This window comes from Somniosus microcephalus, chromosome 10 (assembly GCF_052327205.1).
Source record: "Somniosus microcephalus isolate GS21.2 chromosome 10, FLI_Smic_1.0, whole genome shotgun sequence".
NCBI classification, from domain to species: domain Eukaryota; kingdom Metazoa; phylum Chordata; class Chondrichthyes; order Squaliformes; family Somniosidae; genus Somniosus; species Somniosus microcephalus.
The window spans coordinates 95596042-95611924 of NC_140996.1; the positions used below are offsets into that span (position 1 = coordinate 95596042).

The 15883-nt window shown below is 47.7% G+C and overlaps 1 protein-coding gene across 1 annotated transcript in view; it reads left to right on the forward strand.

Moving 5' to 3' along the window:
• sugt1 (SGT1 homolog, MIS12 kinetochore complex assembly cochaperone) overlaps window positions 1-15883 on the forward strand; it is a 258577-nt gene that overhangs the window by 30344 nt on the left and 212350 nt on the right. The window contains exon 3 of the mRNA XM_085998646.1: window positions 14600-14690. Within this exon, the coding sequence (XP_085854772.1) occupies window positions 14600-14690 (91 nt within the window). The remainder of the gene's footprint in view (window positions 1-14599; window positions 14691-15883) is intronic.

Consider the following 15883-nt stretch of genomic DNA (forward strand, 5'->3'; position numbering starts at 1 on the left):
CACCGATGCTCTTTTCGCAAAGGCCCACAATTACATCCAATTCTCAAGGGATCAAGCAAGTGTCACCGTGCGTTCAGTTGGCTTTGCAAATATGGCAGGCTTGCCAATGGTGCAGGGCGTATTGGCTGCACACATGTGGCCCTTAGGGCACCCCATCACAACCCAGCTATCTTCGTCAACCGCAAGGGCTTCCACTCCCTCAACATACAGCTGGTGTGTAACCACAAGAAGAAGATTTGCATGTTTGCGCCAAGTTCTGATACAGTTGCCATGACTTTCATCCTGCGGAACTCTAGTGTTCCTCCGCTCTTCAATCCGCCAAACCAACTTAACGGATGGCTCCTTTGTGACAAAGGCTACCCCCTGAAGAAGTGGCTAATGATGCCGATCAGGAGGCCAGTTAACGAGGCTGAAGAGCACTACAACGCCAGCCACACTTCCACCAGGTCCATCATCGAGCAAACCATTGGCTTGTTGAAGATGCGCTTCCGATGCCTTGACCGATCAGATGGAGCCCTGCAGTATTCAGCAGCCAGGGTCTCCAGAATGGTCGTGGTCTGCTGTGCACTGCACAACATGGCACAATGTCATGGCTTACAGCTTCCTGATGAGCAAGTGGCTCAGTTCATCGCCGCCTCAGATGATGAGGAGGACGAGGACGACCGAGCGTCGGCCTATCGACCAGCAGCAGCGGCAGCACGTGAGCGCATGACTGCCCGTGATGCAAGGCATGCACTTATCCTGGCCAGGTTTGCATAGGCTGCCCACGTTGGCACATGTCCATTGTCCATCATGTCTTAAGATGGATCCATGGACATGACTCTCTGGCCTCCTTTCATTATGGCCACCAACCTGACCACGCAAGTGTCGCAGAGCCCGCAATGTAGAGCTGCCTAAGGTGAAATAACAGATGCCATCACGCCAACAGTTTGCCATCAAATCATTTTTTTACTTTCCAACAGGGATGGCATTTCATTAATACACAAACATTCACCCAAGTGGCTACCCCTGTGACTAATGGTGCTTTATTTTTCTCTTACGAGTGCTCCTACGTGGTGCTCCCCCTGTGGCTTCAGCAGAAGTGGAGGCCCCTTGCTCACTTTGATGCTGCTCCTGCTTCGACACCTTTGGCGGGCGTCCTCTGGATTTACGAGCCCGTGAGGGCTCGCCAAAAGTCTGTTCCTCCTGCGGCAGTGCAGGGGCTGAGACGCCCATCTCCGTTGGGTGCAGACTCTGGTGGGACTCTAACCGAGGGCTACGCAGTGTCATGTAAGTGCTTGGAGAGGAGCCCCCACTTCCTTATTGTCTGCCACCAACTTCCCTCATGGGCCAGGTCCACATCAGTGCTTGCAAGTGGCTTGAGAGCACCTTGCTGCACGTCAGGGGGGCCATGGGGACCCGTATCTGCACTGGCAGTCCTACCCAAAAGGACTTCCATGAAGCTCTGGTTTCTCTGTTCAGTAGCTGCTCATCACTCCTCCAGAGATGTCAGTCTATTCTGAACAATCACCATGTTTTCCTCACCATGGCGACTTATTGCCTCCACGGCCGTAGCCAGCCTTTCCACGGAGGTTCCCATCCTTTCTGTGGTGCTGCATATATGCGCCATTGCCTCCCCAACGGCACTGCTCAGCTAGAGTTGGACTCCTCCATCCTCTCCATACTCGTAGTGACCCTGGGGACGAAACCTCTCCAGCACCACTCTATTTCTGGATGGACCCAGAGGCACAGGGTCCACATGCAGCGGAGCAGAGCTAGGAGAGTACTGCGCCCTCCGCCGAGGACTCTCCACTGCTGTCCCTGTCTCCACCACCTGCTGATGCTCACCTGTGAGATGTAATACAAACGGTGACACCACTAATCTATGTCCCGAAGGTCCCACCGAGGTGTGCGTATCTGCGCTGGTGCTGGGTGCGCGTAATTCTGCTGACGCTGCGTCCTCGGAGGTTGCAGGTTCCCCTGAGGAGTCTTGCTGCTCAGCCTCTTCCTCCTGGACAGTAGGGGGGGAACTGTGGATGGTCCTGTGGGGGAGTAAAGGCATAGGTTAGATATTTGATGGAAGTGTGGCATGCTGATGCAATAGTGCAGATGCTCAAGTGGCATTCTAATCATGTACACCAGCAGCCATTTCAGTCACTCAAGCAGTGCAAATGAGAGAGAGAGAGGTAAAACTATTCTGTCACCAGCTTGCTCTGCATCGCCCATCTGTCCAACCCCCACTTCCACCTCCATCTCTGCGCTGGTGATGTCCAGGGCTGCCTCTTCAGCCTGGGTGAGAATGGCTAGGGAAAGTGGACCTCCTCCTGTCTTCGCCCTTTCCCGTCTATTGTGGGCTCTCTTTTTCCTGCAGTGAGGGAGACAAGTGGAGTTGGAGTGAGAATGATGGAGTGAGTGTAGAGAGTCCAGAGCATAGATGCTTAGAAGGAGACAAAGATGGAGTGAGGATCCATGTCCAAGGGCCCTCCCTGTGCATTGTTAGTTGTCATTGCATAACATTGAAAGGGAGTGTGAGGGCAGCATAGTCGAATAGCCAAGTGATTGGGTTCATAGAGTGAGAGGGATGGTGAAGGGTGCAAGAGTTGTAAGGGTAAAATGGGATGTGGAGGAGGAGCTTGACAATGCAGAGCGCAGGTGATGAGAGGAGAAGGGGAGCAGAAGGAGGGTCAAGCTGAAGGTATACTCACTTTGCTTGATCTTACAAGGTCATTGAACCTTTTACGGCACTGCATCCAGGTTCTGGTGCACAACGATCTGGAGGTGATCTCCCTTGCCAGCTGCACCCAGATTGCCTTGGTTTCTTTGGGAGGCCTCTTCCTCCCAGATGAGGGGAAGAGCACTTCCCTGCTGGCTCTCACCCCCTCAACCAACATTCGCAGCGTCTCATCTGAGTACCTCGAGGAGGCCCTTGCCTTGGAATTGGCCATTGTGGTTTATGAAAAAATGTTGCAGGTGGTGCAGCATCGACAAAAATCCAGTGGAATGAGCCAAGGCAGCAAGCAGCCCTTAAATGAGGCTGGATAAGTGATGTCAGCAGAGGCGAATTTCAGTCCCAAAACACTAATTGGTCAAGGGCAACCCACACCTCGGAAATCAACTGGCCAATTAAGAGAAAATCGCAATTTTTTCCCACCTCTCAGTGGAGGTGAGTTTGGAACCCACCCAAACTGAAACCTGTCTCCATTGGGAAACTCGCCCCCAGTGTTTCAGATTTTTAGAGAACTGGGACAAGTTCTGGGAAACTCTACAGATAGCATGGGCTTCATCTTAACTAAACTAATTTTCTCACTAAGAGGGTAAATAGCAGTGGGGCGGGGATTTAAACTTGTAAGGTGGAAGAGGTGCAAACCTTAGAACATCTGTGTAGAGCTGGAAGTATTAAGAAAATGGATTTTATAGCTTTAGTAGAAACTTCGCTTTGGCCATTATCCCAGGCCCTTCCCTGAACACTGGCTGGAAGTTTTACCTTAGAGTTGGGGCGGGTGCGTGTGGGCCGCATAGCGCGTTGCCATCAGAGTTTTCAACAGCGCGTTCGGCACTGCGTTTAACTAAATGACATCAATTGAATGAGTTATGCGGGTTTCCTGGCTAGTTAACTGGACCGGGTCTGATGACATCACCGATGACTCACTTTCAGCTCAGATATTTAAAGGAGCCTTGCCCACATCACAGTTGAAAATTGTTGAAGGCTTACAGGTGGTTGGGAGAGGTGGCTATTCTTCCCTATCGAAGACTTTTGTGAGGGTGCAAGGAAGGATGGAGGCTGCGCCAGGTTCTCTGATGCCTCCCTGAAAGTCCTGGTCCAGGGAATCAGAGCACTGAGGGAGGTCCTAGTCCCTGCCTGCGGCAGGAAGAGTGCAGCCAGTGAAACCCAACGGGCATGGCTGGAGATCGCACAAAAAGTGAGCAATAGGGGTGTATGATCTGCTCGTAGATACAGTGCTGCAAGAGATTTAATGATCTCATGAGGTCAAGAAAGGTGAGTACAATGCCACATTCAACTACATCCTGATGTGTGTGTCACCCCAACCTCATCACTTTGCTTCCCCAAGCCTACTCCTGCATGTCACTCCTTACGCTAACCTACCTTGCATCCATCCCTCACTGTCTATGCACCTACTTGCATCCCCATCTGACTTTCCACCACTGACACTCAGCCTAAGCAAAGATAGAAAGTAACGCCACAGAAGGAGACCATTTGGCAATGTCACGGCACTCTCTCATAGTCACCCTCTACAGATCTAGTCCATCCATCCCATCTACTCATTCCATCATTCACTCAAAATCCTGTTCTCTTCTCCTGCAAAGAGCACAGAACAGAAGAGAGAGAATCGGAGGTGGCCCTCCAATATACACCAATTTGACGCCAGCAGAGGAAGATGCGCTCGAAATAAGTGGAGTGGCAGAGCTGTTGGCAGTGGGAGACGGAGAGACGGGGACGTTCCAGCAACCTGGTGACAATTAAATATTCCACATGGCATACAACAGTCACTCATGGTGACTGCTGTCAGCAGCCAGTGAAAGATCATGTATGTAATGATAACATTACACATTATCATCTCCCACAGGTCTATCAAGTGCCCACCCCCCACTGTCCAGCCGGAGGAGGAAGACGACACCTCAGCGGAAGCTCCACTGTGAGGATGCACCGTCACTAGACCCATGTGCACCCAGCACCAGCGCAGATATGCGCATGTCAGTGGGTCCTACAAGACATAGTCGTGTTGTCACCTGGTGTTTCACACATCACAAGTGAGCAAGAGCAGATGGTGGAGACAAAGACAGCAGTAGAGTGTCCACGCCAGAGGGCGCAGGATACTCCAAGCTCTCTATTCAGCTGGATGCAGATGCTGAACCTCGGGGGCTGTCAACAAAAGAGGTTGATCTTTGAGGAGCAGCAACAAATGCATGAGGCTCTGGCAGCTTTTCCAGTCGCGAGGTGCACGATTGTACAGAGAATGGAGGAGTCCATCTCCAACATGAGCAGCACCATATCGCAGGCGATGATGACGATGTGCTCTTCTGTGGAAAGGATGGCCACCTGCGTGGAGCAACTGATGTGCCAGTCAAACGAGAACATGCTCGCTGTGAACAACAGATTGTAGACTCTTATTGAACTCATCTCCAGAGGGAATAGCAACGTAGACTTGGGCATTCAGCACCCCACTGATGTGCAGCAAGGTGCTTTCCAACTCTTTGCTAGCAGGGAAGTGTGGATGGCACACTTGAGGGATGATGATGAGAGGGAACATGGGGACTCTGCTCACAGCGCTCCCACTTCTCCCCCATTACCTCCCCCCTCAGTCAGAGCCCCACATGCTGCCTCGGATTGTGATGGCCGAGTCTGCCCCTGCATAGTTGCAGGAGGAGCAGTCTTTGGCGGGGCCCTCACAGGCCCTGAAACCCAGAGGACATCTGCCAAAAGTATCGAAGCAGCCATAGCAGGGAGGTGAGCAGCTTGCCTCTTGCTGAAGTCACAGTGGGTATACTTCATAGAAGCACTTGGAAAAGAAAAAAGACACAATCGTAGATGCACAAGGTTATCACAGAATCACAGAAATCACAGAAACCACACAGTGCAGATAGAGGCCGTTTCGGCCCATCGAGCCTGCACTGACACATATCCCACCCGATCCCCGTAACCCCTACACCAACACATATCCCACCCTATCCCCACGTATTTAATTCCCCTAACACTAAGGGTCAATTTATCATAGCCAATCAACCTAACCCGCACATCTTTGGACTGTGGGAGGAAACCGGAGCACCCGGAGTAAACCCACGCAAACACGGGGAGAATGTGCAAACTCCACACAGACAGTCGCCCGAGGCTGGATTCGAACCCGGGTCCCTGGCGCTGTGAGGCAACAGTGCTAACCACTATGCCACCGTGCTGCCCATGGGTGTTTGCAAAAATGTTGGTGTTAAGTTTCAGTTCTATTTATGATGTACATAAATTTATTTCCTTGCATCACTTTCCCGTCTTGTCCATTTTTGCCTGGGAAGTGGCCTTGTCACTTGGAGTGAATGATGAAACATTATTTAATCTTGCGCAATGGGCGTATGCTTGACAGGAATGGTTTGGTCATCTTAGAACTGTTTTGTGGTGTTGGTGGGGGTGGGCAGCTAAGTTGGTACAGCATCTAGGAGCCATATGGGTGCTCTAGTGCAACTTAACTAAATCGGGCCATTATGAGGCCATCCTGGGCAGCAATGTGTGCCGCTGCTTGTGCCGTCTCCACCTCCGGTTCCTCCTCGTGTTCCACCTCGTCCGAAGAGGCTGTGCGCTCTGCGCCTTGCTCCTCCTGCAGCTCCAGTCCTCATTGCTGCGGTATGTTGTGTTGCGTGCAGCATCCGATGATGATTCTGGAGACTCTGGCTGATGTTAACCGAAGGGCTCCTCCATATCTGTCAAGGCATCTGAAGCACATCTTCAGCATGTTTGCTCTATGATACACCTGGTGGACATATGGCTTTCGTTATAGCGCTCCTCAGCTTCATTGCTTGGCCTCCTCAAGGGTGTCATCAGCCATGTCTTCAATGGATAGCCTTTGTCTCCAAGTAGCCAGCCGGTAAGTCTGTTTGGAGATGCGAAAATCTGAGGGAGGGTGGACTGGCGCAGGACAAAAGAGTCATGCCTGCTCCCTGATGCACACACATGCATGATCTTTTTATGGTTGCAGACAAGCTGTACATTGAGGGAGTGGAAGCCGCTGGCATCATCAGTGGCAAAGTGCACATAAGTGGCCGACTTGTGAAACATGGCATCAGTCATCTGGGTAATGCATTTGTGGGCTGTCAACTGTGAGACCCTGCAAATGTCTGCTGTAGATCCCTGGAAGAAGCCTGAGACGTAGAAGTTGAGGGTGATGGTGACTTTGACCGCCATTGTTAAGGCCCACCAGGTCCTCTGGACAGCAGGTCTTCATCCAGCAAGCTGCAAATGTCTGCCACAACCTGGTGCGATTGCCTGAGCTTCCTGAAGCACTGCCGTGCAGTCATGTCCAGGTAACTCATCCTCTGCCTGTATGGGGGGGGTATCGCCTCTGGTGCGGTGCACCTCTGCAGTGATCCCCCTCTCCTGTGCAGCATCGGGTTGGTGAGGAGAAGGCTGCTGGTGGTGGTGCTGCTGCTGGTGTGACTGGTGTTGGGGCTCATTTTACACCGAATCTGAGGTCCAAGGTGAAACAGCAAAAGCGGCACCCATGCTGGTCTGATCGATGCCAGGTAAAGTGGAGATCAGAGGCACAACCCTCCAATGTAGTGAGAGTGACTTGCAATGTGTTGAGTGTGGTTTCTGAGGTTGCAGAAATCTCCTGAAAGCAAAATCTCTGCACAAAATGGTGCCAGCAAGAACATAAGAAATAAGAGCAGGAGTAGGCCATTTGGCCCCTCGAGCCTGCTCCGCCATTCAATAAGATCATGGCTGATCTGGTCTTGGCCTCAACTCCACTTCCCTACCCGCCCCCCATATCCCTTGACTCCTTTGTCGTTCATCAATCTGTCAATCTCCACCTTAAATGTATTCAATGACCCAGCCTCCACAGCTCTCTGCGGTAGAGAATTTCAAAGGTTCATGATCCTCAGAGAAGAAATTCCTCCTCCTCCGTTTTAAATGGGCAATCCCTTATCCTGAAACTATGCCCCCTCGTTCTAGATTTCCCCCATGAGGGGAAACATCTATGCATCTACCCTGTCAAGCCCCCTCAGAATCTTATACGTTTCAGTAAGTTCACTTCTCATTCTTCTAAATTCCAGTGAGTATAGGCCCAACCTGCTCCACCTTTCTTCATAAGACAACCCCTTCATCTCCGGAATCAATCTAGTGAACCTTCTCAGAACTGCCTCCAATGCAAGTATATCCCTCCTTAAATAAGGAGACCAAAACTGTACGCAGTATTCCAGGCGTGGTCTCACCAACGCCCTGTACAGTTGTAGCAAGACTTCCCTACATTTATACTCTATCCCCCTTGCAATAAAGGCCAACATTCCATTTGCCTTCCTAATGACTTGCTGTACCTACATGCTAACTTTTTGTGTTTCATGTACAAGGACCCCCCAGATCCCTCTGTACCGCAGCATTTTGTAATCTCTCCATTTAAATAATAATTTGCTTTTTTATTTTTCCTACCAAAGTGGATAACCTCACATTTTCCCACATTATACTCCATCTGCCAAATTTTTGCCCACTCACTTAGCCTATCTTATATCCCTTTGCAGATTCTTTGTGTCCTCTTCACAACTTGCTTTCCCACCAATCTTTGTATCAACAACAAATTTGGCTATTTTACACTTGGCCCCTTCATCCAAGTCATTTAATATAGATTGTAAAGAGCCTTTCCCTTGGGCAAGGAATCAGGTATAAGTTGTGTGTGTGTGTGTATTAATGTGCTTTTTCCAGCTGTTGCCTAATGAACTAGCACTGTGAGCAGTTTTGGTCTCCTTACCTAAGAAACGATATACTTGCCATAGAGGGAGTGCAGCAAAGGTTCAGCAGACTGATTCCTGGGATGGCAGGACAGTCATATGAGGAGAGATTGGGTCGACTAGGCCTGTATTCACTAGCATTCAGAACAATGAGAGGGTATCTCATTGAAATGTATAAAATTCTGACAGGGCTAGACAGACTGGATGCAGGGAGGATGTTTCCCTTGTCTGGGGGGTGTCTGGAACAAGGGGTCACAGTCTCAGGATACGGGGTAGGACATTTAGGACCGAGATGAGGAGAGATTTCTTCACTCGGAGGGTGATGAACCTGTGGAATTCTCTACCACAGAAGGCTGTGGAGGCCAAGTCACTGAATATATTTAAGGAGGAGCTAGATAAATTTCTAGACACACAAGGCATCAAGGGGTATGGGGAGAGAGCGGGACTATGGTATTGAGATAGAGGATCGGCCATGATCATATTGAATGGCGGAGCAGGCTCGAAGGGCTGAATGGACTACTCCTACTCCTGCTTTGCCTTCACAGGCAAGCTTCCCGAAGTCAGTGAATCCCATGCACAAGCAGTTAAAGATTTAACCTCGTTAAAAGGGGTCCTAACGAGCAGCTAAGTACTTCAATAAGGTCGCGAGCGAGTCCATGGCGCACTTCGAAACGTGCCGCAGTTAAATGCGGAAGGCGGGTTCCCGACACGGTGTCAATTTCAGCGCTTTTAACTGCCAACCTGCTCCCAAACCCGCACGCTCTGCAATGTAAAAAATCCGGCCACTGTCTCAGGCTGAACCAAATTGTTGACTATCTGATTCCTATTTAATCCTGAACTGAGCTTCTGTCCCCATATACTCTCCATCTCGAAGTCTGCCTACTTCTAACTCACATAATATTGCCTGCCTTCGCTCAACCTTAGCCCCTTTGTTGCTGGAACCCTTTTTCTATGCCTTTGCCACCTCCAGTTGCAAGTATTCCACTATTCTCATGGCTGGCCTCATTCTCCACCCTCTGCAAACTTCAGCTGATCCACAACTGTGGCAATATGGTGTTGTGGCAATAACGGAAATGTGGCTTAAAAATGGTGAGGACTGGGCACTTAATATTCAAGGGTACAAGGTGTTCAGAAAAGATAAGGAAGGAAAAAGGGGAGGTGGGGTGGCAGTGCTGATTAAGGAAGGGAGAATGTTCTTGAGGGGACAAGGACAGAATCCATTTGGTTAGATTTGAGGAGCAAAAAGGGTATGATCACGCTGTTGGGGGTAATCTACAGGCCTCCAAATAGTAGAGGAGCAAATCTGCAGGGCAATCGCACAGATATGCAACCGCTATAGAGTGGTGATATTGGGGGACTTTAATTACCCAAATATCACAGAATCACAGAAACCCCACAGTGCAGATAGAGGCCATTTCGGCCCATCGAGCCTGCACCGACACATATCCCACCCGATCCCCGTAACCCCACGTATTTAATCCCCCTAACACTAAGGGTCAATTTATCATAGCCAATCAACCTAACCCGCACATCTTTGGACTGTGGGAGGAAACCGGAGCACCCGGAGAAAACCCACGCAAACACGGGGAGAATGTGCAAACTCCACACAGACAGTCGCCCGAGGCCGGATTCGAACCCGGGTCTCTGGCGCTGTGAGGCAACAGTGCTAACCACTATGCCACCGTGCTAGGTAATGCTAGGGTAAAGGGAAAGGAGGACGAGGAATTTCTGAAATGTGTTCAGGAGAATTTCCTTGACCAGTATGTTCTTGGCCCAACTAGGAAGGAGGCATTGCTCGATCTGGTGCTGGGGAATGAGGTGGACCAGGTCAACCAAGTGTCTGTGGGAGAACACTTGGGTACGAGTGACCATCGTATCATAAGATTTAGATTAGCAATGGAGAGGAGCAAGGAACAATCTAGAGTGGAACTTCTAAACTGGAATAGGGCTAACTTCAATAAGATGCGAAAGGATCTAGCCAGGGTAAAATGGAACCAAAGACTGACGGGGAAAAACTGTAATGAAACAATGGGTGATCTTTAAGGAGGAGATGTTCCAAGTACAGGCTAGGTACATTCCAACAAGAGGGAAGGGTAAGGGAACCAAAGCATGGGCTCCTTGGATGACGGAGATAGAGAAGATGATGCAACAAAAAAAAAGGGTGTATGCTGAATGTCAGGTGAATTCTCCAAGGGAAAAAGACCAAATACAATAAGTTGAGAGGGGAACTGAAGATGAAAATAAGATTGGCAAAGAAAGAATATGAGAGTAGAATGGTGGTTAACATAAAAGGGAACCCAAAAATCTTCTACTGGCATGTAAATAGTAAGCGGGTAGTAAGAGGCGGGGTGGTGCTTATTAGGGACAAAGAAGGTGATATATGCTTAGAGGCGCAGGGCAAGGCTAGAGTACTCAATGAGTACTTTGTATCGGTGTTTACTAAAGAGGTGGATGCTGACAAAATATCAGTAGAAGTGGAAAAGGTAGCATGGAAGGGGTGAAAATTGATAAACCGGATGTACTAGAAAGGCTGGGTATGTTTAGAGTGGATAAGTCGCCTGGTCCAGATGGCTTACATCCCAGGTTGCTAAGGGAATTGGGGGAGGAGATAGTGGAAGGGCTTGCCATACTTTTCCAATCTTCCCTAGATGCGGGTAGTTGCCTGAGGATTGGAAAGTGGCAAATGTGACACCATTGTTCAAGAAAGGGTGTAAAGACAATCCTAGGAATTACAGGCCGGTCAGTTTAACATCAGCGGTGGGTAAAGTTTTAGAAACAATAATCAAGAAAAAAATTAACAGGCACAAGGAGAGGTTTAAGCTAATTAAGGAGAACCAACACGCATTTGTAAACAGGGATGATTGATGAAGGGAATGCAATGGATGTTGTCTACATGGATTTTAGGAAAGTGTTTGACAAAGTACCACATAGAAGGCTGATTAACAAAATTGAGGCTCATGGAATAGGTAGGTCAGTGGCAGCTTGGATAAGGAATTGGCTTAAGGACAGAAAACTGGAGGATGGTAGACAGTGGTGTTCCCCAAGGGTCAGTGCTGGGGCCACTTATACCTGGATATTGGAATACAGTAGAATTTCTAAATTTGCTGATGACCCCAAACTTGGGGGTGTGGCAAACAGTGAGGATGATAGCAATCGACTGCAACAGGACATAGAAAGGCTAGCAGAATGGGCAGACAAGTGGCAGATGGAATTTAATAGAGAAGTGTGAGGTGATGCATTTTGACAGAAGGAACAGGGAGAGGCAATATACACTTAATAGCACAGTTTTAAAGAGTGTGCAGGGACAGAGGGACCTGGGAGTTAATGTGTGTAGGCCCCTGAAGGTGGCGGGACATATTGAGAGAGTGGTTAGCAAAGCATATGGGATCTTGGGCTTCATAAATAGAGATACAGTAAACTCTTTCATATCCGGCACCTATGGGACCAGGATGGTGCCGGTTGATGAAAAATTCTGGATAACAAGAGAGGTATACCTACCAAGGCAATTTTTAACACAAACAAAAATAAAAACCACTGACTAACTCGGCCACCACAGGAAAATCGGACTCGGCAAAACGAGTGCTGGATGGATTCGGCAAGATTACCGGTTATCTATTTTGCCGGTTATTAAAGTGCTGTTTAAACAAGAGTTTACTGTATTGAGTACAAAGGTAGAGAAGTTATGCTGAAGCATTCTAAAGCGCTGGTTAGACCACAACTGGAGTATTGCATCCAGTTCTGGTCACCACATTTTAGGAAGGATGTGAAGGCTCTTGAGAGGGTGCAGAGGAGATTTACCTGAATGGTTCCGGGGATGGGGGATCTTAGCTACAAGGACAGGTTGGAGAAGCTGGATTTGTTTTCATTAGAGCAAAGGAGGTTGAGGGGTGATTTGATAGAGGTGTACAAGATTATGACGGGTTTGGATAGGCTAGACGGGGAAAGGCTGTTCCCACTAGTTGATGGTACAAGGACTGTTGGGGACACAGATTTAAGATTTTGGGCAAGAGATACAGGGGGGATACGAGGAAAAACTTTTTTACACAGCGAGTGGTGAGGACCTGGCACTTGCTGCCGGTGGAAGCGGAGACACTCAATGTTTTCAAGGGGAGACTGGATAGGCACTTGAGGGAAATAAACGTACAGGGCTACGGGGATAGAGCAGGGGAATGGGACTGAGTGGATTGCTCTACAGAGAGCTGGCATGGACTCGATGGGCTGAATGGCAGCCTCCTGTGCCATTATGACTCTCTGACCCTATAACTGTACTGCCCACATCTTCTCCCACACCAATCGCCTTGCCCATCACCCCTGTACTCACTGGCCTACATTGGCTTCTGGTCCCCCAATGTCTCCAATTGAAAAATCGCATCCTTGTGTTTAAATTCCTGCATGGCCTTGCTCCTCTCTCTTTAACCTCCAGCCCTGCAAGCCCCATCAAACTTTCAGTTCCTCTTATACAACCCTCCCTTTGCCCCATCATTGGCAGCTGTGCTTTTAGCCGTCTTGCCCACATGCTATGGAATTCTCCCTAAAGTCCTCTGTCTCCCAACATCCCTCTTAAGGCCTTCCTTAAAACCCATCCCATTGACCAAGATTTTGGCCACCCCTCCTGTATTTTTTGTATCGGCGTCTATTTCTGTTTGTTTACACCACTGTGTACTTCTTTAACATCTACAAAGGTGATTTGAACAAATGCCTGTAGACTTCCTGTTTCAAAACTCACTATTCCTCTCTTTTCCCCCCCCCCCCAATCCCTTGCCCAGATAGACAGGGATCAAAAAGCTTTCCACTACAATGGGTGCGATTTGTCAATTTCAAAATGGTGAGAAGCCATTAAATGTTGGCGCTCAGAGGGATTTGGGTGTCCTTGTACACGAAACACAGAAAGTTAACGTGTGGGTACAGCGAGTAATTAGGAAGGCAAATGGTCTGTTGGCCTTTATGGCAAGGGGATTGGAGTACAAGTGTAAGGAAGTCTTGCAACAATTGTACAGGGCTTTGATGAGACCACACCTGGAATAGTCTCTACAGTTTTGGCCTCTGTACGTAAGGAAGGATATACTTGCCTTAGAAGGTGGTGCAATGAAAGTTTACTAGATTGATCCCTGGGATGAGAGGGTTGTCCTATGAGGAGAGATTGAGTAGAATGTGCCTATACACTCTGAAGTTTAGAAGAATGAGAGGTGATCTCATTGAAATGTACAAGATTCTGAGAGGGCTTGATAGGATAGATGCTGAGAGGTTGTTTTCCCTGGGTGGAGAGTCGAGAACCAGGGGTCACAGTCTCAAGATAAGGGGTCGGCCATTTAGGACTGAAATGAGGAGAAATTTCTTCACAGCGGGTTGTGAATCTTTGGAATCCTCTACCCCAGATGGCTGTGGATGCTGAACCGTTTTTAGTATATTCAAGGCTGAGATCAATAGATTTTTGGACTCTTGAGGGATATGGAGATTCGGCAGGAAATTGGAGTTTAGGTCGAAGATCAGTCATGGTCTTATTGAATGGCAGAGCAGGCTCGGGGGGCCATATGGCCTGCTCCTTTTTCTTAGTTCTTATTTGTCCTTCGATTACCTGGACATGCAAATGAATTGCTTATTGTTTACTGGTGAAAGCAACTTCCATTTAGCATATTGACCATCTTTCATTTTTGAAAAACGTGCAAGAATCTTTTGCTTAAAAGCACATTAAAAGTAACTTTCCAAATTTTTTCTGTAAACACAAGGTCATGTGATTATAAAATGTGATGAAGGGTATGTAAATTAAAATCTTTCTTTTTTTAAAAAAAATGCTCCATGCCTTACATTTTAGAAAGTGGATTGCTTAGATCATGCTTTGTTTCAAGTCTTTTAACACTAACGATGCCCCTGGAAATTTGGATATGTTGCATGCAGTTTGTACTGTAATCTTATATCCTCACGAGCACCACCACTACTGTAATAACAATACCATCAAGTTGTGAATAATGCTATCTTAGTAAAAGGGAGATAAAGCTTAGCTATGATCCTTATCAGAAAGATAATGTCTTTTCTGAAATCTACAGTTTTGAGAGTGTATTTTGTTTATTAGCCAAAGTTTCAATGTTTTATTTTAGAATTGTGTCCATGTAGTTTTGTTTCAGTAGCGTTGCTAAGCTGCACTGTTTATGAACCACAGTTTGTTTTGTTCTTCCAGGAGCTGACTGCAGCAGTGGAACAGGATTTGGACATAGCAGAATATTACTGCCAAAGAGCCTATGCACATACATTGCTTCAGAATTACAAAGGTAAGCTTAACAGTATCGTGAAGATGATGACTATCCTCACTTTGGATTGTTAGCAGAGATGGTCTTTAGAAAAGAAAATTAGAAACAAATTGCATTTACGTCAGGTTGTGTGTTTGCAACTTGACCCCATCTGACTCTCCAGTTGATGAGGTTAGTGAACGCAGGGTTTAAGGGCTTTTTCTTCTTGATCAAATCAAGTGGCAGGCTTAGGAATTCTGCTTCATTAACATGGATGCCCTTGGCCTATGCCTATTGTAGGGTCAGGCGCTCCACCATTTTCTGTGGAAGCCCCAGAAATCTAGGGCAACGTAAAGTGGGCAGAGATGTGTCATGATGGGATTCAGCCTTTTTTCCTGTGTTTTGCATTCCTCCGGAGCAAACAGGAAAAGTGGCCCCTACATGCAATAAGAACAGCTAGTTAGCCTGATGTCGCCAGTGGGGAAACTTCTATAGACCATGTTCTGGGAGAAGATGAATTGTCACTTGGAAGAACATGGGTTAATAAACGACAGCCAACATTGATTTATTAAAGACAAATTGTGTCTGACAAACTTAATTGAGTTCTTCGATGTAATAATGGTGTGGATTGATGAAGGTAGTGCAGTTGATGTGTATATGGACTTTCAAAAGGCATTTGATAAAGTGCCACATAATGAACTTATTAGCAGAATTGAAGGTTTAAAGGAGCACTGGCAGCATGGATACGAAATAGGCTAAGAGACAGAAAGCAGAGAGTAGTGGTGAATGGCTATTTTTCAGACTGGAGGGAAGTATAGAGTGGTGTTCCCCAGGGTATTAGGACCACTTCTCTTTTTTGATAAATATTAATGACCTGGACTTGGGTATACAGCGCATAATTTCAAAGTTTGCAGATGAGACAAAGCTTGGAAATATAGCAAACAGTGAGGAGGATAGTAGACTTCAGGAGTACATAGACAGACTGGTGAAATGAGCAGACACATGGCAGATGAAATTTAATTCAGGGAAGTGTGAAGTGATGCATTTTGGAAGGAAAAATGAGGGGCAATGGAAACTAAATGGTACAATTTTAAAGCGGGTGCAGGATTAGGGAGACCTGGAGGTTCACATGCACACATCTTGGAATGTTGCAGGACAAGTTAATTAAGCTGTTAAAAAGCATATGGGATCCTTGGCTTTATAAATGGAGGCATAGGCCCCGATTTTCTATCCGC